General features: G+C 44.6%; 1 protein-coding gene across 1 annotated transcript in view; it reads right to left on the reverse strand.

The window, feature by feature from the left end:
• MAP3K21 (mitogen-activated protein kinase kinase kinase 21) overlaps nucleotides 1-24,059 on the reverse strand; it is a 60,250-nt gene extending 36,191 nt beyond the window's left edge. Inside the window, exons 1-3 of the mRNA XM_061161468.1 lie at nucleotides 22,953-24,059; nucleotides 7,244-7,424; nucleotides 152-300 (exon numbers count right to left, since the gene is read on the reverse strand). Coding sequence (XP_061017451.1) covers nucleotides 152-300; nucleotides 7,244-7,424; nucleotides 22,953-23,772 — 1,150 coding nt within the window. The 5' untranslated portion in view covers nucleotides 23,773-24,059. The remainder of the gene's footprint in view (nucleotides 1-151; nucleotides 301-7,243; nucleotides 7,425-22,952) is intronic.
• Between the last annotated feature and the right edge of the window lie 280 nt (nucleotides 24,060-24,339).

Below are 24,339 nucleotides of genomic sequence, written 5' to 3' on the forward strand. Positions count from 1 at the left end.
ATTTCCTTCCCAGTTAGGTCGCCACCGAGCGCCGAGAGGAATACCTGTGCTATATAGTAGGTTCTCATCAGTCACCTATTTCATGTACAGATGTCCTAATGAGCGACTCCCTTGATCCCACAGACACACACAGACAGAGACGCCCAAATACCTTTCATGAGCCTGGCAAATGGCTCGGGGCAGGTGGAGGGGATGGGCAGGGTGAGCTTGTTGACTGCCACCCCGTAGGCCACAGCCAGGCCGTCGATGCCACGGTAGGGCACCTCTCCGGTGAGCAGCTCCCACAGCACCACTCCATAGCTGGGAAGGAGAGTTTTCATAAAGTTAGATGGGGTTTTCTTCCTCACGACACAGTCAATGGGAGAAACATATCAGTGCCTTCACCCAGCTCCTAATAATCTTCTCTTCCAGCAAAGCCCACAGCGGCCCTTATCCCAACGTGAGAGGTAGGTCCTTCCACTTAACATTCCAAACATATGCAATTCCTCTCCTTCCAGAAATCTGTTATGCCTTCTTCTGAGGAATTGAAACTACTTAGTGGATAGGAAAGCTTAAAAGCAGTACATGACTGAATTAAACAGAGTCCAGAACCAGGCCTTTTCATACTGTTGAGATGACTCATTGGAAAAGACCCTGATGCTGGGAAAGATTGAGGGCAGGAGAAGGGGATGACAGAGGATGAGATGGTTGGATGGCATCACCGACTCAATGGACATGGGTTTGAGCGAACTTTGGGAGATGGTGAGGACAGGAGGGCCTGGTGTGTTGCAGTTCGTGGGATCGCAAAGAGTCGGACACGAGTGAGCGACTGGAAAACATGAACCAGGCCACACATAAAGAGCAATGTGGTTGCTCTGATGTTTGTCCTTCTGTCTCATTTTTTCCACATCTGAGGATCTTCAGGACACTGAAGATTCCAGCCCTACTGAATCTCATGCTATACAGCACGGACTGAAGTCCAAACATGCTGTTTTAAAGCAGGTTTTTGAAATTGCTTCTCTCTGCCTCTCCCTTTATATTTAGGAGATGTGTTACTCATGTTTCCACCTGATACCTACTAGTAACGGACAAAGAAATCCTGTGAGCCTCCCTGCGCCTGCTGGGAGGACATGACACATCTTTTTTTATAACCGAGGGAGGTAAAGTGAAAGGAGAAAGAAAAACAAGGAACAGCCGCAGCAGCCAAGCTCTTCAAAGCATCAGCAGATGTGATGCAGGCGTGTGCTGTGCTGTGCCGAGTCACTCGGTCATGTCTACTCTTTACGACCCCACGGACTGTGGCCTGCCAGGCTCCTCTGTCCATGGGGATTCTCCAGGCAAGAGTACTGGGATGGGTAGCATATCCCTCCTCCAGGGGATCTTCCCAACCCAGGGATCGTCTCTTGCATTGCAGGTGGATTCTTTACCAGCTGAGTCACTGCTGCTTCAGTTCAAGTGCAAATGAAATTACATACAAGAACCAGCAAACACACAGTAGAAGGATATCGAAATGAATTTTTAAATGAAGCTGAAGGACCAAGTTTCAGTTCACATCCATACTAGAGACTGTAAGTTGGCCCAGTTCAAGGCAGTACAGGGCAGCATAGAAATAAGCCTTGAACATTATACATATTTATTCTCTTCTATAAAACCAATCAGAACCTTAGTTTCTCTTTGTTGTTGTTGCTTAGTTGCTAAGTCATGTCCGACTTTTTGTGACCTCATGGACTGTAGCCCATCAGGTTCCTCTGTCCATGGGATTTCCCAGGCAAGAATACTGGAGTGGGTTGCCATTTCCTTCTCCAGGGGATCTTCCTGTCCCAGGGCTCAAACCTGCATTTCTTGCATTGGCAGGCAGATTCTTTACCACTGAGCCACCAGGAAAGTCACCTTTTTCAAAACATAAAGTGCATTCAGATTATCTTTTGTTTCATTACATAAAACATCAGTCACTCTTGACACTCACCTGACTTTAAAAAACATGAGCATGGGGAGAGAACACAGCTTTGTACCTATGGATAATTCTTGTTGATGTATGACAGAAAACCACAAAATTGAGTACAGCAATTATCCTTCAATTAAAAAATTCAAAAAAATGTTGAAATGCAAAAGAAACTAGCCTATAAGGAAGGAGCTTATTTGCTTTAAGCTCTATTAACATAAGGGGCTTCCCTTGTAGCTCAGTCTGTAAGGAATCTGCCTGCAGTGCAGATCAGGGTTCGATTCCTGGGTTAGAAAGATCCCCTGGAGAAGGAAATGGCAACCCACTCCAGTATCCTTGCCTGGAGAATCCCATGGACAGAGGAAACTGGCAGGCTACGGTCCATGGGGTTGTCAGAGTTGGACATGACTTAACGACTAAACCACCACTATTAACATAAGAAGTACAGTGCTATTCACTTTTCTAATCTTTTCAAACTTCATTAATTTTAAGTTAAAAAAAGTTTGAATCTTTTTGTGTTTGTGTGAGTTAAGTTTTATTTTGGGGCATAAGGAGGACTATAGCCCAGGAGACTGCATTTCAGATAGCTCTGAAAAACTGCTCCAAAGAGATAGGGGGAAGGCCAGTGTTCAATATGACTCTAGTGAAGTGGGATACTTGCAGGCAAGCATAACATTTTGGCAGAGGCTTGCCAGTTACCAGGAACAGATAAAAGTTTGAAATTTAAAGAAGTAACTTCTCATTTCTTCTGTTTGCTGCTTATATATGATATTTGAGCATAGTTTTAAAGACAGCAGACAGAAGGCAGTAAAATATGCCTAAGCAAAGGCAAAAACAGCTCAGAAGCAATAAAAGCCATTTAACTGTGTGTTGGAACTGATTTCTGAGTCTCATTTGATTATCTCCTGATCTTAAGAGATACAGTGATTCACAGCATCACAAATACAAAAGGCCCTCTGTGAAGAAGAGCTGGTCTGCAGAGAGACTCTGGAGCCCTGGTGCAGGTCATCCTGGCCATGACCACTGCCTTTATAGGTCTCTCCACTAGTGCCCACTGGACTCCAGACTACACTGGAAACATTCAGAAAGGGACATAGAAACAACAGAATGTGCCTACTCAAGTGGGGCTCACAGGTCCTCCAGCTGATGTGCTGCTGGCCCAGGAGCAGAGGTGCTTCCGTCTGGAGGGCCTGAATCCAGGGCCCCTTCTCCACCAGGAGGAGTAAGAGGGCAGCACCGAAAGGCTCCTGGACCTGGAGGCAGCAGGCCTGGGGCTGAGCTGCGGGGCTGACTTTCTGCTGACTGTGTCTCCACTCACACGGCCTTGAGCTGACCTTGAATCACTGATGAAGTATTAGGGATATCTGCCCTACCCTCTCAAAGCACTGCTTTACATTTTTTAATAAAAGGAATATACAGTGCAGTACTTCTAGGTTATATTAAAGTATTAGTAATTAAGTTGTAAACAGGATTTTTCAAAGGCTATCTGCTTAGTTTCTTAAAAATTATCTGTATTATGATGCATTAGCAGAGACACACACTTAATTTCAAGAGTGAGTAAACTTAATTTACAGTTCAATCAACAAAAATCATTTCAGAGCATAAGACCAAAAAATTCTTAGAATAACCGAAAACTGCCTAAATTCAAAGAAGCTTCCTTGCTATTCTCAATAGAAAATAACAATTAAAACAATAACAGCACAACTTTGCCTCTTGGAAGTTTCAGAGAATGAATAATTTAGGATAGGTCATTTTTCCAGAGCAAAGTAATCTGGTAAGAACCAATCTGGAAAAAAAAAAGGGGGGGACTATTTCTATGGGACAATTTCTAAAGCATAATGCATATTTTTCTGCTCTCTGAAACTCAGTGGGATATAGCATAAAAAGCCCTCTGCTGAGAACACAGTGGTCTAATGATTAAGGGCTGCGGTGGCAGGAACGTGGCTCTTTAGCCATGGATCAGAGTGTGCTATTCATTAGTTTTACAATTCTGGGGAAATGTCTAAACCTGTCAGTGTGAAACTGGGGTAATCACAGGAGTCACAGTAAAAGTTCAGTGATAATATCTGTCAAAGTTATCTTGTAGAGTAGTAACTGGTAAGGAGGGCAGAGGCAGAGAGGACGATCACTAAATACACTGGTGTACATATATAATACCAGCCCCACAGACCAGGGCGATGCTTCTTGAATGCAATTACTTTTATGGGAATATTACAAAGGAGGTTCTAAAGCAAAGGTCTGTGTAGTTCAGAGGGACAGCCTGCCCTGCCTTCCACATCCTGACACCTAGGACTCTGCTTTAACACATCGCTGCGTTCTGGAGATGTGTGCGGACGTCTGGCTCCACACCAGGTGGCTACGGAGGTCAGTAGGCTCTGGTCTTTTTCATACATTTCATGCTCTTTCGCTCCTGTAGCCTACTCTGTTCTCAACTGCTGTTTTTGCTCTTTTTTCTTTTTTACCAGCTTAGCATCCTTCTCCCCTCTTCTGATTAGATGCTTCTACTGAAAATCAGACAACCAAGCTTATATTATACAACTGAGAAAAGAACAGATTTTGAGGGACTTCCTCTCCACGAGTGTCTGGACTTTAAGACCCAGACTGTGACTGATTTTAGAAATTCTTTTTTTCTTACTTCTTGATTCTATGTTTATAGTCAGTGAGGTTGCTATAAAGCATTTATGTAGATTGCACAGCATTTGTATAACTTATAATTACATAGTTTATTTTAAAAGGCACACAACGAGTAAAATGGTTATAGTGTTAAGTAATTATTCAGAATGTAAAATTGATTTATGGTACATTTTATGAGTTTTCAGAGTCTTGAAGTATAATTTCTTAAAACAATCACCTACGTCACTTAAGTATTTTGGCATTATATGTTCAGAAAATTACTGTGATTAAGTCAAGAACAACACATCTAATATTTTATAAAGACACATGTGCTCAGGCTCTATCACCACAGTATAACTCATTAAGTAAGGGGTGAGGCCCAAGCTTTTGTATTTCTCAGAACGGCCCAAAGACGCTATAGAACGCCTGGCACAGGTGATAAATTTCTTAAAAGTCGTAAGTATAACAATTAAGTTAGAAGGCCTTATTTATACACTGCTGGTAGGAATGAGGATTGGTGGAAAACAGTCTGGCAGTTCCTCAAATGATTAACTATAAAATTACCCTGTGACCCAGCAATTTCACTCCTATCCAAGAGAAGGAAAACTCATGTCTTCACAAGAACTTTTTCACAGATGCCCATAGCAGCATTATTCAGATTTCGTCAATAAGTTGAAACAGCCCCAATGCCATCAACTGGTAAATGGACAAGAAAATGTGGTATTATCCGTCCAATGGAATATTATTCAACAATAGATAAGAATGAAGTTCTGACACATTCTATGACATGAACCTTGAAAATATGCCAACTGAAAAGCCACTCAGAGGACCGCATATTACATAATTCCATTTATACAAAATGTCCAGAATAAGCAAATCTAAAGATACAAAACATAGATTCATGATTGCCTTGGGCTGGGAGGGATGAGGTTTTGAGGGAGATGGCTACCTTTAATAGGATTTCTTTAATGGATTATGAAAATGTTCTAAATTGTGGTGATGAAGGTGCACAAATCTATTAATATGCTAAAAGCCATGAAATTGCACAGTTTAAACTGGCGAATTCAATAGTTTGTATGATGTGTGAATTATATCTCAATAAAGCTGTTAAAACAACAACAATTTAAAAAAAAAACCCTGGAGTTTTAATATTAGTCACACAGCATTTTATGAGCCTTAAGTGAAGACCAGTAAGCTCCTGGTGCATTTTAAGTATAAACAGAGTTGTTCTGTTGTTCTCTGTGTTGTTCTGGCATGGAAGGTGTCTTCACTCCCTAATGAGACAAAGTTGAATGGAAAATTCAGATAACCTGGGATCCCACTTTGGTCCAGCTCTCCATTCCCAAACCAGAAGCTTTAATCTTTAGATGATTCAATCTATAAAATGAAGGAGCTGATCTAAATTTTTTTCTTCAAACTCCTTCCATGCTAACATTCTGTGTGTGAGTCATGAGGAATCAAAATGTTGCTTAAAGTGAGATTTATGTTTATTTACCGACAGGTCTTACAAAATGACATTACTGTTGACTCAAACTATAACCAGTTTTAATCAAACCTCAGATTTAATAAGATTCTCCTATCAAATGGAAGTCCTAGGACAATCAAAATCTCAAGTTACCCATTCCAGCATGATTATAACTAACGTGATCAAAACCACAAAACCTTCAAAAAGGCCCAAACAGATCTTCCTCAACTTCCAATGAGGTCACATCTGGATAACTCCATAGTAAGCTGAAAATACACTGAATACACCTAACATCACAGAAGGCTAGCCCGTGCGTGCTGCGTTCTCACTGCAGTCCTGTCCGACCCTCTGCAACCCCATGGACTGTACCCACCAGGCTCCTCTGTCCATGGGACTCTCCAGGCAAGAACACTGCAGTGGGTTGCCGTGCCCTCCTCCTCCAGGAGATCTTCCTAACCCGGGGATCAAACCCACATCTCTTCTGTCTCCTGCACTGGCAAGCGGATTCTTTACCACCGGCACCACCTGGGAAGACCAAGCTTAGCCTAGTCTTTCTAAAAGTGCTCAGAACACTTACATCAACCTAGAGTTGGGCAAAATCATCTAACGCAAAGCCTAAAGCTGGTCTTGTGTGGACTACCTCATGCAGTTGATTGCATCCGATACCAAAACTGAAAAGCAGGGTGGTTGTCTGGGTCCAGAATGGTTGTAAGTGTATTATTGGTTGTTTCCCCCGCTGATGGTGGGGCTGACTGGGAGCTGTAGCTCACTGCCTTTGCCTGGCCTCACAAGAGAGGACTGGACCATGTGTCACTAGCCTGGGAAAGATAAAAAAAAAAATCCCAAGTACAGTTTTTAGAGAGTGCATACCACTTTTGCACCATTGTAAAGTCAAAAAAGTTGTTACATGGAATGACCACACACTGGGGACCATCTTTACTATCCATTATGCTCAGGATGATTCAATACTTTGGGACTCACATGGCAAAGAATTTGCCTGTAATGCAGAAGACCCAGGTTCGCTCTCTGGGTCGGGAAGATCCCCTGGAGAAGGAAATGGCAACCCACTACAGTATTCTTGTCTGGAGAATCCCATGGACAGAGGAGCCTGGCGGGCTACAGTCCACGGGGTCACAAAAAGTTGGACACGACTGAGCAACTAACACCTGGGACTCATTTAATGGAAGTGCAGCAACCAGTTTCTGCTAACATCTGCAAGAGCAAAATGCACGGTGCTTACTCACCTCCAGATGTCGCTTCCCTTGGAAAACAAGGAAGACTTGATGACTTCCGGGGCCATCCAAGCATACGTGCCCGCTGCGCTCATCCTGGTGGTCCTGTGCCATTCTCTCGCCAAGCCAAAGTCTGTGATCTTCAGTGTCTTGTTGCAGATGTCATCATACTCTATCTTCTCGAGGAGCAAAACTAAGGGAAAAACAAAGGGAGAGTGTTCGCTTATTTTTATAATTTTTCAGTGGCTTTTAAAATACAGTCTTCACTGCAGTTAGCAGTGAAGAGAACAAACCTGCATTTTACCATTTTATCTTATTAATACATCATGCTTTTCATAGCCTTTAGTGGGTCATTTGTGCCTGAAGTTACAAGTTTAAAAAAATCCAGACACAACACAGCTTAACATCTTTATGAGAAAGTAAATGATTTCTAGGGGCTGGAAACATTTAACTGAGATATCACAGGGAGAATCAGAAGTCTGTGAAAGTTTATGTGACAGGAAAATAATACATGGTCTTCTTCCGAGAACTTAGGTCCTGATCTAAAAATGTAGTCTTTTCTACTGAATGTATCAGAGTATTGCAAGTAGACAGCATATTACCATAAATCACTATTATCAAAGATTATCTTAAGTTTGCCAAATGTGAATAGACATGCTAACCCATTAAGTTATTTTATGAGATTGGATTGCTTTACCCAGAGATCAGAATACAGCAAAAAGTAAAACTTTCTAAGAAACATTATCCAGATGCTGGCTCCCCAGCCCCCTGACAAAACTCAGAGTTACAAGAGCAGCTTCCAGGAGCTGAGCTGAGGTCAGGGCTGCCCCGAGCTCTCACGTGTGTGCGTGTGTGCTAAGTCTTTTCAGTCGTGTCCATCTGCCACACTCAGGAAGCAGAAGCTAAAACAACCCTGCTTCCCATCACTGCCCAGCTGCACCCCCCCCACCCCGCCCTTCCCAGAGCCTTGGGTTCCTCTCTCCCCTGATTTCTCTGCCTATAACCAAGCAGAAATGTCCCACTATTTTCCATGAGGATCTGATGCAGCTGCATATCCACGCTACTCCTTCCCATTTGCTACAAAAGGGATGGTTTAAACCTACTGTTTTCTAACTTATCCCCTTGCTCCTTCCTTAAAACCCTCCTTCTAGCCTGCAGCTCAGTTATTCCAGTTCAACCCAGTGCCCCACAGACATGAAATTAAAAGACGCTTGCTCCTTGGAAGAAAAGCTCCGACCAACCGAGACAGCGTATTAAAAAACAGAGACATTACTTTGCCAACAAAGGTCCATCTAGTCAAGGTTATGGTTTTTCCAGTGGTCATGTATAGATGTGAGAGTTGGACTATAAAGAAAGCTAAGCACTGAAGAATTGATGCTTTTGATCTGTAGTGTTGGAGAAGACTCTTGAGAGTCCCTTGAACTGCAAGGAGATTCAATCAGTCCATCCTAAAGGAAATCAGTCCTGAATATTCATTGAAAGGACTGATGCTGAAGCAGAAACTCCAATCTTTGGCAACCTGATGCAAAGAACAGACTCATTGGTAAAGACCCTGATGCTGGGAAAGGTTGAAGGCAGGAGGAGAAGGGGACAACAGAGGATGAGATGGCTGGATGGCATTACTGACTCAATGGACATGGGTTTAAGTAAATCTTGGAAGTTTGGGATGGACAGGGAGGCCTGGCGTGCTGCAGTCTATGGGGTTGCAAACCGTCAGACACAACTGAGTGACTGAACTGAACTGAATGCCCTGCAGATGCCACTCCCCCACTACCCTGCCACCATCTCACACCAAATTACAGTCCTTCTCTTTTTTATCTTTTTAAGCCTCTCATGAATAAACTACCGATACATCTCACAACAGGGACGACTCTCAAAACCACTACACTAACAGAAGAAAGCCCCACATGAAAGGTTTCATACAGTGATCTTGTATGACATCCTGGAAGGGGGACAGAAATCAGACCAGCAGCTCTGAGGCTGAAGGGAAAGGTCTGAGGGCAGCACTTCATGGGAGAATTTTTCCAAGGTGTGCAAATTCTCTCTCTTGGTGGTGGTGGTCACAGGATTATATGTATCTGTCAAAACTCATCAAAGTGAACCCTCAGAGGGTGAGTTTTACTCTATATAAATTATATCCCAATAACCTGCATTTTAAAACATTCCATGAGTCCCCATAACTCAGGGATAATGTCCACACTCTGAAACCTGGGCAATCACAGCCCCTAGATTCACACAGCAAGCTACATTCAAACCATGCCCGGTTCCTCTACGGATAAGCTTCCTCCGCTCCAGCCAGGCTGGCTGCTCCTCCAGCCCAAGCAGTATCTGCTCAGTGACATCTTCCAGACACCCCAAGTCAGGAAGCATCACGTCCTCCACACTCACGTGACCTCTGTGTTTTGGTGACAGCTCTGCGAGGCGCCACGTACCGCTGCGTTTGCACTTACTTGATGCCTCCACTACTGTGAGCGCTGAGACAGTAAGTGTGACACAGTGAGTGTGTGAGGGAGAGAGTGTGTGTGTGGTGGGCATGGCAGGAGAGGAGAAAGACGGTAAGAAACGTGTACATTCGTGCTCACCCGCATGGAACCACTCTGTGATGTCTGATTCAGCACAGGTGCATGGTGTTTACAGGTGAAATGAACAAAACATGCTCCTTCTCATGTTTATCCTTTGCCCACGCCAGTTCCCATCTAACAGAAACAATAACCAGTCCATAAGAGTCATTGGTAGCTGTCAATATTCACTATATATTCCCTGTACTTTACAGGCGTTATTTCATTTAATCCTCACAAAAATCGCAAGAGATAGGTCTTCATGATCAGAAGATAATTAGTACTGAAAAAAAAAAAGTGAGCAACACAGTGAATCCAATCAAACAGTAACCCAAATTTCAGAGTTAATAGAGTATACGTCTGTGTGTGTGTAGGGGGAGTTATTATTCAGGTTTCACCTTGAAAAATAACATGAAAAAGTCTATTTTAATCTTTTTTGCCAGTTTTTCTAAATGTCCTATGGACATCTAATAACAACATATGAGATACAAAATTTTAAATATATTTGTGCAGGATACAAGATTAATATAAATTAATTATATTAATCTATTATACTTAAATTATTAATGACATCATTCAAGATGCTCCTATTCTTATTTTTTCTGCACTTGATAAAATATTCTCAGAGAAATGTTAATATGTCTCACTATGATTATGTATTTTGTTCTTTTCCCTTATATTTCTTCTGATTTTTGTTTTATGTATCTTTCTTTGTTATTAGGTGTCTAATGATTTATGATGTCCATCTTCTTTATAAACTGCACCTTTTATCATTAAAAATATTCACCTTTGTTTCATTTAAAAATGAATAAATTAACTGAATTTTTTTTGAAAAGCCTTTTATTCTTTAACAACACTTTTGTCATTGTTTAAACTAGGCACTAACTCTTAAAAGGACAAAAATGAACAAGCATGGGAGACTTCTTAAAATAAATTATCCAAACAAAACTGGAAACGAGCATAAGACATTCTTCATGTTTGATCTGTGGAAAAGGGGAAGCACTTTCCCAAATGTTATAGGAGTAATCAGCGTTGATGGAGCACATTCTGTCCGGTACACTTAACGGGTATTTTAATCAGATAACCCCCACCAGAGTGCTATAGGTGGATATTATTTATCACCTGTACTTGCTAGATAAGGAAACTGAGACACAGAGATGCTGAGTAATCCGTCCAAGGTCACAGAGCTAAGGAGCAATGCCGTTCAAGGTTCAGGCTGTCTGACCCCTGGGTCCATGGTCCTAACTACGGCCAGCATTGCTCAGTTGACAGCGGTTATCAATTTTTCACAACCGCTTTCTCGATCCCTTGGAAATCTGCTTGTATTCAGGAGCCCGCTGTCGTCCTTTCTGATTTCCTGCCATTGGATAATTACCACGTGATCTCAGGGCAGCCCAGAGGCATCACGACAGAAGCATGCGCGCAGGGCAGACTGCTCGGTTTGGACTCTGCCTCTGATTGCTGTCTGTCACGGGAATTACGACAGTGCGAAGGTCATGGGGTTGTAGGGAGGAAGAAACGAAGACACACAGTGCTCAGAACCATGTCTGAAACACAGTAAGCGTTTCGTAAGGATTACACATACATGTATCCACATATACCCGTGATCAATGGGTTTGAAAGCATTTTTAGCAAATCTTCAATATTACTTTCATGGATGTCAGGAAATCCTATCACTTTGCAAGGCTTGAAATTTCACTTTGTAATGTATTCACATTTGTGTCATCAATTTAGACAGTCACTGAAGTCACAGAGTTAATGCAACATGAGCTAGCTGAAGGGGGACTGATTATACAAGTTGCCAATTCTGAATAAATACTGTTGCATGTAATGTTCCCTCCCCTAGAACTTCTAACTAATATGCAGAGAGTAAGGACCCCCTTCCATCCCCCCAACACCACCTAAGGCAGTACCTCATACACCAAACACTCAATAGAATAGTTTTCATTAATGATAATTATTAATATCACCAGTTATAATAAGAAAATTATCTCCCACTAACTAATCCTCTTCTATGTCGAGTTGTCTCCATTTCATATCTCATTGGACCTTCATGCCATTCTGTGACAGTCTGGAATTTACAGTTTCCAGGTCATAGTTAGAAATGTAACCCAGATCATACGGCTACCATACAGGGCCAGGCTTCAGATCCCATCTGAAGAGCATGCATCTGAACGACCAGGCACAAAGTGGGCACACCAAATTCTGGGCCACAGAAACAGACAATTCTTGCTAGCAACCCAGTCTTCCTTGTTACTAATAATGCTACCAGTTACAAAAAGGGAACAGAATAATCAGAAATTTCACTTTGTTAATTTTTGAATTTTCCTTTCTTCCATGTCGGCTTAAGGTATATTTATTTCTCAGTGCTAATTCCGCATAAATATCAAGAAAAAAACAATATTTGATCCCTTAAAATCCTGTATACTTGAACCACAGAAACAAAAAATGGGTAATTAGCCACAGGGACTTCCCTGTGGCTCAAACAGTAAGGAATCTGCCTGCCATGCAGGAGACTGGGGTTTGATCCCTGGGTTGGGAAGTTCCTCTGGAGAAGGGAATGGCAATATGCTCCAGTATTCTTGCCTGGAGAATTCCATGGAGAGAGAAACCTGGCGGGCTATAGTCCGTGGGGTCGCAAAGAGTCGGACATGACTGAGCGGCCAACACACACACACACAAAGCTACTTTATCAGCTGTATGATGTTTTCCCCCTCATAATACACACTACTTTCACTTTTAAATGATGATATCCTTACACCATACAAGACTCTACATTAATGGTCGAGTTGGCTGGCAGTTCTATATAACTGTGTTTTCCAAGACATTTTCACATATTTTATCTCCTCCTTCTGATAAACTTCCAAACAGGAAGGCATGAGGATGCCTTGATTAAAATGGGCCTTATAACCAATCCACATCCTCAGGCCCCAAGTAATGCCTGACAGCCCTTAGAAGCAAAAAACCTCAGAAAGGCAACTCTAAAATAAAGGCAGAACTACCAGTGAGAAGTAAACACTCAATATTTAAAGAGGATTGCATTTCTAAAGCAATGCCATGGCAGAATGCACTATTAGCAGCCACTGCATTGGCAGCTTTGAAACACCTGCTCCCACCTGGAGCCCGAGGTTTCCACAGAAGCTTTGAACTAACAGAAAACAAGTTAAAATAACACTCTGAATGTCAAACGTTTAGAGTTCCATGAAAGGCCCATTGTTCTGGATTCTATTTCAGAGGTGTTCAGCAGAATTCTTCAAATTCCTTATCTTTTGGGCAAAATGACCGAAACCAAAAATAGCCAGTGTCCCGACAGGTAACGTGACTGGGCACCTGGCCAGGTTTCAGCGGAGGGCAGGCTGCAGTGCTTCCGCTTCCTGCCCACTGCCAGGAAGAGGACCCCAAGGAACAACCATGCATGAAGCGGGCACATCAATTTCTGGGCCACAGAAAGTAGTCAATTCTTGCTAGCAACCCAGCGACGAATGTTTGAGCCCCTTTTTATGCGACTTCAGTAAAGATTTTTGACCCCTGTTAGCCCCATTCTTGAACAATCAGGCTTTACAACCTGTGTTTTGTCTACTTATTCAACCATGAGGCACTTGATTTTTTCCAGCTCCTTTGAAGTTTCACTTTGGTATTTTCTGAATTATAGTATATAATGTATATATTTTTCAAAGCAATTACAATGTATCCATTCTATTTCCTCACCATTTATGGGAGTGCCAGTCCAAATTCCATTTGAGTCAAATAGGTTCATTTCAATTAACCTTTAACTAGGACTATGTTATAAAAAAAAAAAAAAAAGTCTGTAAGAAAGAAATCAATTGAGGAAAGCACCAATGTGGAAGAATATATTAACAAAACACCACCTCTCAGCCTAAGACAGTAATGTTACTCTGTGAATTTCAAGTCTGAAAACAATCAGCCATTCATTTCCAGGGGAAAAAATAACTTTCTAAGTTTACCAAATAGCGCTGAACTTTCTCACATTTCTTCCATCCATTCCCACACCTGTAGTACTTATTCACTCACCAGTCTCTGGAGGCCTTCATGTTGGTCTTCAAGTCCCTCCTCAATCTCATCTCTATGTCTTTTCAGCTCTTCCTGGACTTTCCAAAAGGAATCCTACACCCTAAAATTTCCGTACATTAAAGGCCACTTCTAAAAAACATGACATTACATTAGCGTCTCCTTGCTCCTGGTGCCAGCCGTGTGGACTGCCTCCCCCTTGCACCCTCCATGAAACCACGCCTGGCCTCCACTTCCCATGGAGGCAGCCCAGCTCCAGCCCTGGATTCTCGCTGCAGCACCTACTGTGAGATGGCCGTCAGGTCCCTCCGGCCTTTGGCATCTCAATTTCCCCTTCTAGTAACAAACCAAAAAACCAAAAATGAACAGCTTTGCCACTCTCTCCCTGCTCCCATATTACGAAAGTTTAGTTTAGTCGCTCAGTCGTGTCCGACTCTTTGCGACCCCATGCGCTGTAGCCTACCAGGCTCCTCCATCCATGGGATTTTCCAGGCAAGAGTACTGGAGTGGGTTGCCATTTCCTTCTCCAGAGGATCTTCCTGACCCAGGATTGAACCCGAGTCTCCCACGTTGTAGGCAGACACTTTACCAGCTAAGCCATCAGGGAAGTCCTTATTATACGAGCCTGTAAATACCATGTCCCCCTGGGTGCCTTCCCTCAGGACATCATAGATGTTCTCTGCATTTCTAAGGCACTTAAGCTGTGCCACTCCCATTACACTTATCTCACTTGCTGGTCTCATCTCTAATTAAATTATAAGCACCTGGAGGAGAGAATGTGCACCTAACTCACTGTATTCATTTATTTCTACTGCACAGCAACTACCATTTCTATATACTCAATAAACAGTTGCTAAATGAGTGACTACTATAAGGGGAAGAAGGAGCAGGAAGAAGATGAACCTTTTCATGTTAAGGCAGCTGCTGAGTATGGATAACCAATGCACCTGTTCCTCCTAAAACAGCACAGACTGCTTTAGAAATGATGATAGCAAAGTACTTATTTGGATATTGACCCATCAGCTGCAACTGACGCGGTTGATCGTTCTCCCCTGAACCCCGTTCTTCTCTGGCCCCCAAGTGTCACAACACTCTCACACTCTGTCACTTTCATTCCTTTACCAGCTGCTCCTTTTTCTGGTTCCTCCCTCTCTGCAGGGCCTCTAATCCCTGGTGACCTCCAGGGCTCAGCCCTCAGACCCCTGGTCTTTCCTCTTGGCACTCAGTCCCCAGACAATGTCAGCCACTCTCAGGGCTTCACATGCCACGGACGTGTTGCTGACTCCCAAGTGTTCACTTCCACCCTAGTTCCTCGAGGGTTCTCAAAACTGCAGACTGTGTGACCTGCTGCAATGTCACTCAGAGTCCAGGCCTCGGTTCAAAAACTTTCCAGGGGCCAACCCCTCTCTCCCGGGTGCCCCATGATTCCCTTCCAGGCCTCTCCTGTCACAGCAGGCTCCTGCTCTGGGGAGAGATTTCTGTTTTTCAACCAGAGCTTATTTCTCCAGGTGATCCGCTTTCCTACTTCTTCAGGTTTTGCTTCCTTTTCTGGATGGCCTTTCTTAACCACACGCTAATCTTGAATTGCTCACTCCAAGATTTTAACCTTCCTTTACAACTTTTAGTTTTTCTACTAAGCATTGGGCTTCCTAGGTGGCGTTAATGGTAAAGAACCCATCTGCCAATGCAGGAGACTAAGAGTGGGTTTGATCCCTGGGTCAGGAAGATCCCCTGGAGGAGGGCACGGCCACCCACTCCGGTACTCTTGCCTGGAGAATCCCGTGGACAGGGGAGCCTGGCGGGCTACAGTCCACTGGGCTTCAAAGACTGAAGTGACCTGGTACTCCTGCACTAAGCATTGCCACCCTCCACCACACCACGTCTTTCACCATCTACCCTCTAACGCCCACACTGCCCTCTGGCATGTAACTTCCAGGAGGGGAAGCACTTGCTCTCTGCTTTGCTCACCACTGACTACCCAGAGCCTGAAGCATCCCTGGCATGCAGTGCAGCCACTAAATGGTGTGATGAATGAGTCAGCCCACTATATACAAGGAGAGAGACCGCTGCAAGTTCCGGACACGTGATCAGCTAAATCGTGACTTCACATGGCGCTTACCACCATAGACACACACAATATTCAGCTTCAGTGAGAAAACTTCTTACATTTCATTGTGTGTGAAACACCAGCTCACTCTATCGGCTGAACATTTTCCGTATTTTGTCAAGGTAAGGAACAAAGAAAACTCATGGGGGAGGAATCTGCCGCAATATCCTACATGAATAAGTTAGTAAACAGAAAGTAATATAGTTGATATTATGTGAGTCAATATTTGCAAACAACCTGAAACAAAGTAACTCTTGAAAGTCAATTAAGCCAATAATAACTCAAACCTCCTATATGTAGTCAAGACACTCTCCCCAAACGGCATGTGATTCGCTCTTTTTCAAAAAGCATAAAAAACGTCCCAGTAATGAATTCTGCTGCTGCACTTAGTTGCTGTCGTGTCTGACTCTCTGTGACCCCATGGACTACAGCCCACCAGAGAGCTCTGTCCATGGGATTCTCCAGGCAAAAATACTGGAGTGGGTTGCCAAGCCCTCCTCCAGGGGATCTTCCCAACCCTGGGATCAAACCCAGGTCTCCCGCATTGCAGGTAGATTCTTTACCGTCTGAACCACCAGGGAAGTCCAATGAACTCTGCAGTGAAACAGTTAAAACAGCAATTGAATACTTCATGCCTTCTCCCTGACCCTCAACTTATCAGCCCAAGTTACAAGCAGACTTGCCACAGTGTGCGGAGGGCAGCATTCCGACAGGGAACAGAGCGCGGGACTGTTTCCTTGTATAGCTGGTTGGCCTGGACCAAGGGAGGCAATCAAATGATGAAGACTCTTACCCCCAACTAAAATGAATAAACGCGTGATAACATGGCACTATATTCTGCAGAAATAACAATGTCCTTGGGTTATAAAGAACTGTGGAAAGCTTTCAGGTATCAAAGAGTGCACACACAAGCAAGTTAGGAACTATTTAAAGCACTCAAAGTGTTTCTAAATCATACACAGAAATAAGTATAGTCACCAGCTTACACTTAGATTGCAGCTTACAGTTTATTAAGTACTCTGACATACACAGAAGTCTGGGAACTACATCCTGTGGTCCAAACTGGAGAGCTGAATAGTTGCAACAGGAACTACAGGGCCTGCAGAGCTAACACATTTACTATCTGGACCTACAGAGGAAAGTGTGCTGACCGCAGGGGTACACTCTCTCAGTGATCCTCACACTACCCTGTTCAGAAAGTTTCAGTCCATGAGCCCACTGCTTGTGAGAAGTGGAGTCAGAGCTAACTAAATCCTTGCTGCTTTGGGGTCAGTTGTACAAATATAAGTTTTAGGCTCCAAAATAAAGCCATCACAGTTCTCCCAGCCTCCCCAGGAACCCTTCCTTCTGCCCCCTAAAATTCCTTCATCAAGGTATTTCTACCTTGTGGGAGCCCCTCAAGTACCACAGAGAGTTTGGGAAGTCACACTGAAATTCGAAGTTAAAATCATCAGCCTGACATAGTAAATCTGGTCATTATTTTCTAACACTGGTGAGTCAGAGGGAGAAAGTGCCCTATATCAGCTGACTAAATAAATAAGGATTATAAAAATTAGGTTCTGGCCATAGATGATAAACAATTTATGCCAAACTGATGAATTAGGTTCTGGCCATAGATGATAAACAATTTATGCCAAACTGATGTCTAAGTATTTTATTTTTTATTCCTGACCCACTAATAATAGTGGGTATTGATAGATATAGTCATAAAGCAAATTACCCTAAGGTTATATACTTTTCTTTGTAGATGTTTGTCAGAGCTCTTTCCTCCTCAAAACTGTCCATGGCTTGCTTTTGCCGTTAGACAGTCCACAACTCTTGGCGTGGCATTCAAGGCCAGGCTAACTGGCCACAAGCTAAACACCAGTCTCCTTCTCAACAAAAGCCACTGTCTACTTTTCATTCTAGCCATACCTGACTCCTAACTGTTCACTAAAAAAAGCCATCTGCTTTCATGTAGAATGTACCCAATTGCCTATGAAGGATTAAAAAAAAAAAAACTAGATTTTTCCCCTACAGGTTCCTCTCCATCTCCAAGAGAGGAATTCAGTAGACAGTATCAGAAATCAAGACTTTCAGGCTCAGTGAGGTTATATAACTTGCCCAAGGTCACACAGCTGGTAGAGGACACCAATATTCAAACCCAGGTCTGACCTCAAAGCCAAGGCTCCTTCTGGTACTGCACGGTTCTAGAACAGTCCAACCCTCACATGCCAGTGTGGGAAAGCGGGACTTGCAGATGGCCTTCTGAAATGATGGAGGAGATCTCCTATCTCTGCTTTCCTTTCCCATGCTTTGATACACTTGACAATGACTACAAAACGATCTGAGATGTACCTTATAAAATGAGCATAATGTGAAAAGTGAAAGTCAGTCAGTCATGTCTCTTTGTGACCCTATGGACTGTACAGTCCATGTAATTCTTTAGGCCAGAATATTGGAGTGGGTTGCCATGCCCTCCTCCATGAGATCTTCCCAACCCAGAGATCAAACCCAGGTCTCCCACATTGCAGGCAGATTCTTTACCGTCTGAGCCACCAGGAAACCCATAAAATGATCATTAGCACTAAATTACTCACAACTATTTAAAAAAGAAATCAGAAGTGGACTATTTATTTTCCAACAAGCAAGCATAAAAATGGAAGGGGAAGACATGCCTGATCAAAACCAAGACCCATTTTGATTGCCATTCTTTCAAAGATATATCTCTAGTCAATTTTGTTTCAGAAGCAGAGAGCTCTCTGTCAGCACTGGACTCTCTGAACTGATCTCCCTGAACCCCTAGAACAGGAAGAGGCCATGGCATGAAGCTGCATGTCTGGAGTAAAAGAACAGACGAGAGAAGGGAGAAGACGCACGTCTCTCAACTGATAATAGCATAATTAATAGCTCCCCCAAACCACTCTTATGAGCTTTGTAAGCACCTTATTTGGAGATCATGCTGGCTATAATTTTCTCAAATAGCTCCTTTATTTACACTGCACTAATGAGAAAAGCAAAAAAAAAAAAAAAAATAGACTCCTTTTGTAGTTTTAGTAAGAGCTCTAAATTGCATTTCATAATAAATATAACTATGTCTATTTATAGACTGCAGATGTCCTTGTAGATAATAATATATAATAATTATTCCCAGGAGGCTAAAAAAAAAAAAAAATCAGGATAAAAGATACCTAATCACTGAAAGAAAAAGTACACAAATAAGCAGCTACAAGGTCTGTGGCTCAGTTTCTCACGCAACATTTATTTTCTGCTTAAAAAAAAAAAAAAAGGTAGAAAACAGTAAGCAACATTAGTAAAAAAGGAACCATAAATTATGCCATGCAATCTTCTTTCTATCCTGAGCTATGTCAGAACAAACAAAACACTTAAGACTAAATTCTAATAATTCAAACCCTCCTCAGCAATTCACATATTGTACTATTTTCTTTTCACTCCTTCCTGGTGACATCCCTGAAAACCACTTCCATTGCTCAGCCAAACCAATGCTTTCTCTGGCCTGAACAATTTCCCAGTCTTCACTCAGGCCAGTTCCTAGTCCAGTCTTCAGAGTAATCTTATAAACACAGGCATTCGATCATGCCCCTCCTCTGCACAAAATGCCCGGAGGCTTTGGACTGATGGATGGTGCTCAGAGTGAACCCCCATGTGGATCAGGGGCCTGCAAGCCACCCCCAGCCCACACCTCTCTTCTACTCTCTGCTCCAGCCCTCCGGCCCGCCTTCTTCCCAGTCCTCCAACAATCAGGCTCATTTCTGCGTCCTCTGACCTTTGCTGGACTCATTCCTCCTTCTCCAAGTCTCCGTGTCACTTCCTCGGAGTGGCTGCCCTTGACCACCCCGTCTGATTAGCGTCCTCACTCTCTACCCCTCATCATGCTTTCTTTTCTTGACAGCACTTACTGATATTTGCATGACTGCCATTTATCTTCCCTGTGAGACTTAAGTCCTGTGCTGGGGGAACACTTTACCATCTGCTTTCACACTATATCCTGGGGGCTAGAAGTTCCTGGTAGAGGGTGGGCCGTCAAACTGTGGAATAAATGAGTTCCAGCTCACAATGGTTTTTCTCTTCTTTGAGTGCATATAAAACTGGTCCTTTTCACAGTAACCCAAGGTTGCCTTGTATTGCTTTCTAGTTGTGGTACACAGATTTAGCAAAGCATTTTCTATTTACTTTGCATCTGGGAGTGACAGGGCCTAGCATATTTCAACAACATAAATGATGCTTAAAACTTGCTCATCTGGCTCAACTTCGAATCTTTTGCTGTTTCTTGAAAAAGGGATAAAATTGCTTGTACATCACAAGATTGGTTTTTATTTCAACAAACATTGTCTCAGAATGATATGACAGGACTTAAAAAAAAAAAAGACTGATGAGAAAAAAAAGAAAATATATCAAGAGCCATGTCTTAGTTTGATAAATTTAAACATTTGTTTTAAGACAATAATTTCTACTAGCTCAGGTCCAAGTAGCTGTATTCTGGCTCTTTGTTACAAGAGCAGACTAAAGAAAAAAATTAAAATTCAACATAGATTTTTTTAAAACCTTGTTTACATTATCATTAACTCACTACCACCATTAGCAAATATCCAATAGAGTCAAACAAAACATAATGTAATAGAGTCTGCTGTACTGAAAAATCTCAACAAGAAGTTATGGCTTCATATATCACAAGAGGGTTCCCAGGGACATGCATTAATTCATTGAATAAATAATACCAGAGCCAGGATAAGACAATGTGCTAGACCCTGCTCTGCACCTTTTAGGCCCTATTCAAAATGCTTATATCATAGAAATTACAGTTAAAAACTGTAAAAAGTGGTCATATCGTAACAAATATTTGGCTAGGCGAGTGACCTAGCCAATTAAGTCATTTTAAAAGTGCGATAATGCCACTCTGCCTAACAATTACAGAAATTAAAATGCTCCAGGAAGTTTGGCAACTTACTCTGAGGGTGAAAAGTCTTTCAAAAACTAAATTGCAGCCTATAATCACCTTCAGATTACATAATATCTCCCTGAGACACAGTAAGCTACTTGTTCCATGTTACAAGTTTTTTTGGTGTCAATAAAAAATTTTTAACCATTTTATTATTCCAAGTTCATGCTATTTCTTTTCACTATTTAATAGTATTAGCACTTTAAAAGTTTTCAATTTATACACTGGAACATGGGTTAACCTGCCCTTCTGCGCTTTTACCACCACTGGCAGACATGCTCTGCCTCTGTGAAGAGGTCGTATGGACCTTAAGCGTTATTACAACCAACCGAACAGCCTAAGCATAATGCAAAAGTAAGAGTTACAGACCCTTTAATTTCTGGGTCTAAGGATCAGCCCAACCCAAACTGTTTGCCGGTGTTGGCGATTTGACGCCCGGCAACAGAGTAAGTTTGTAGGATGCCAGGTTCCATGCCTATCACAACTACAGCAACTGCCAGGAGCCAGAACAAGCAGGATGCTGCTGCCATCCTTAAAATACCTGGTTCTGTAGAAAACTCTCAGCAGACAAAGGCTTGTGGGTTTCATAGGGGTAGGGCTTCTGGGACACACAGGTCATGTTCTTTGGCAGCAGGTTAAACGTTTCTTTCAGTAAAAGCATAGTTTAGGCAATAAGCTCGAATTGGTAACAAAGACTGTCAGGTGTTAAGCAGTTACAAAGGTCAGTCCATCTGAAATTGTGCTATGTCTTTACTGCAACACAGTCCAAAAGTGAGTAAGTGGCCTCATGCAGCCTCTGTCAGGACTCTGAGGGCGCATACCACCCCTGCCACTTCTCTAGTCCATATTTTGTTAGAATTTGTTCCTGTCACTCAAGCAGCTACAATCTAAATTGTAAGACATGGGGGCCAACAGAAGTCATAAGATTAAAAAAAAAAAAAATTCAATGCTTATCTGTAGTTACCAACACTCATATTATTTACAGTTCCGAAATGCTACATTAGTCATTTTCAGGTACACTGCTATAGGATTTTGAATAGGAGAAAAAGTCTACATAAACATACAACAAATATATCATTTCTTCCTGTCACTCTTCTGTCTTGCAGAGCAGGAGAAGGGCAATGTTTCCATTTGCCTCAGCTCCTGTCCTAGCAGGTTTTACAAGGTTGAAACACATGCAGCTGTGGTAGGCCAACACCAGTTCTGGCTGCATCCTTTAATCTTTCATGAGATTTTACCTCATTCTAAGACTGTGAAGAGATCTTCAATACCGAAGAACAAACTTTAAACAGCTAATTCTAGTAGCTCTTTTATATGATGAAATTTAATAGGATTTGGGCTGAGTTCCTTTGTCAGTTCTTAATCGACATCTGTAAAACGCACTTTGATTTATAAACAAAGTGAATGATACAGGCCAGATTTTCTAGATTTCAAGTACCTGCACAAGGAAAATGAACTTGCTCTTAAATCAACCCAAATGTGCATGATGGCACAAAATGGTGTTTCTGGTCTGGAGACAATTCCCTAACACACAAGCCACTGAACCAATAATGAAATCATACTTCACGGGCAGAGACATCTGAATGAAAATACTTTGGAGACGTCAAAGGACACGAAGCCATATTGAAAGTGGGAAAGAAGAGACTTCAATACAGTGCTTGTAAAGCTGAAGGAAAGGGCAGGTTGATGAAGGCCACTAGACAAAACGGGGGGTGGGGGGTGGGCATGGGTTTCCAGGAAGGCCTCGGTTGGCGAAGTTCTATCCAAACGAACTACTTAGTGTACCTAAAGGCCAAACAGCACCATGAGGTTTCCAGAAAGTCCAGATCTTCTACAACTGTGTGGTTTGCAAGCAAGTCTGATCTGAATTAAAAGAAAAAAAAAAAAAGCACCTAAAAGCCACAAAGCAAAGTGGGTCACCTGCTCCAAAGCAAGTAACCAGGGTGCAAATGGACCTCTGCGCCCTCGAAAGTCTGCGCAGGGGGCTTTTCGCGAGTCCGGAGGTCAACTAGCCCATCCAAGTGGACTGCGCCTGGCGCAACTGCGTCTTCCTCTCCCCCATCCCGCCGCCCCGCCGTCCCCACTCACTGTTGCTGGACTTGAGGTCCCGGTGAAGGATGGGCACCATCGCCTCCTCGTGCAGGTAGAGCATGCCCCGCGCGATCTGCACGGCCCAGTTGACCAGCACGTGCGGGGGGATGCGGCGCGCGCGGCGCGGGGAGGGCGCGCGGGGGTCCGGGGTCGCACTGGCGGCGGCCAGCGCGCGGTTGAGCGCTCCGCCGCGGGCAAACTCGAGCACCAGGCAGAGGTGTGGCTGCCGCAGGCACACGCCGCGCAGCTCGAGGATGTTGGGGTGCCGCAGCATGGAGAAGAGCCGGGCCTCCCGCCGAACGCTCTCGGTCGCCGCCGCCGCGTCCTGCTCCGGGTCGCAGCGCGCCGCCTTCACCGCCACCTCCTGGCCCTGCCAGGTGGCGCGGTACACCTGCCCGAAACCGCCGGCGCCGATGAGCTCCTTGAGTTCCAGCCGCTCGAAGTCGACGTGCACGGGCGAGCCGGGCCGCGGCGGCGGCGGTCTGGCGGGCGGCGGCGCGGGGTGGGCGGCCGCGCGGCAAGGCGCCACGTAGTTGGCAGGGAAGATGCCGAGGCGCCGCTGCACCTGGCCGGCCCACCAGCCCTCGTCGCCCGACACGGCGGCGTCCTGGGACAGCACCTCCACCAGCTGGCCGCGGCGCAGGCTCAGCTCGTCCTCGCCGCGCGCCTCGTAGTCGTAGAGCGCGGCCCACAGCCCAGCTCCTGCCGAGGCCGAGCCGCCGGAGGAGGCGGACGAAGACGACGCGGAGCCGGTGGGGGCGCCCCAGGCCGGGGATCCCGGCCGGTCAGCCGCGCCCTCGGCGCCGGGCCAGGCCATGGTGGGTGGTGGCGAGGGGCGAGAACCGGGCGGCGGACTCAGCCTCCCGGGCGGCCCGGGGCGCGCATCGTCCAGCGGGGTCACCGCCGGCGCCCAGAAAGGCAGGGAACGGGAGTCTGGGCTCAAGGACGGCTGAGGGTTCACTGGCCCACTACCCGGAGGCCCCGGCTTCAGCCCCCGTTCCTCCTCTGCTGTCTCTGCTGCTGCGGCGGTCCCCGCGGCCGCCGGCCCTGCCGCTCCATGGTGGCGCGCTGGGCCTGCGGCCGGCCTGCGGCACGTTCGGCCTAGCAGCCGCCTGAGCCCACCCGCTCCTGGCCCGTCCCTCCCTTCCCGGGTCCGTCCCGCCCCCTCCCGGCCCATCCCGCCCCGTCCCACCCGGGTCCGTCCCGCCCCGTCCCGGCCCGGCCCGCCCCCAAAGCCTTCACCGTACTCAGGGCCTGCCCCGCCCTCCGGGTCCGCGGCCGTCTGGGCCCGCCCCCTCCGGGCCTGTTTCCCTCTCCGACCAGGGCCCACCCCGCCTCCAGGAGCCGCCGTCTCCCGGGCCCGCCCCCTCGGGGCCTGTCCCGC

This window comes from Dama dama, chromosome 15 (genome assembly GCF_033118175.1).
Source record: "Dama dama isolate Ldn47 chromosome 15, ASM3311817v1, whole genome shotgun sequence".
Lineage (NCBI taxonomy): Eukaryota > Metazoa > Chordata > Mammalia > Artiodactyla > Cervidae > Dama > Dama dama.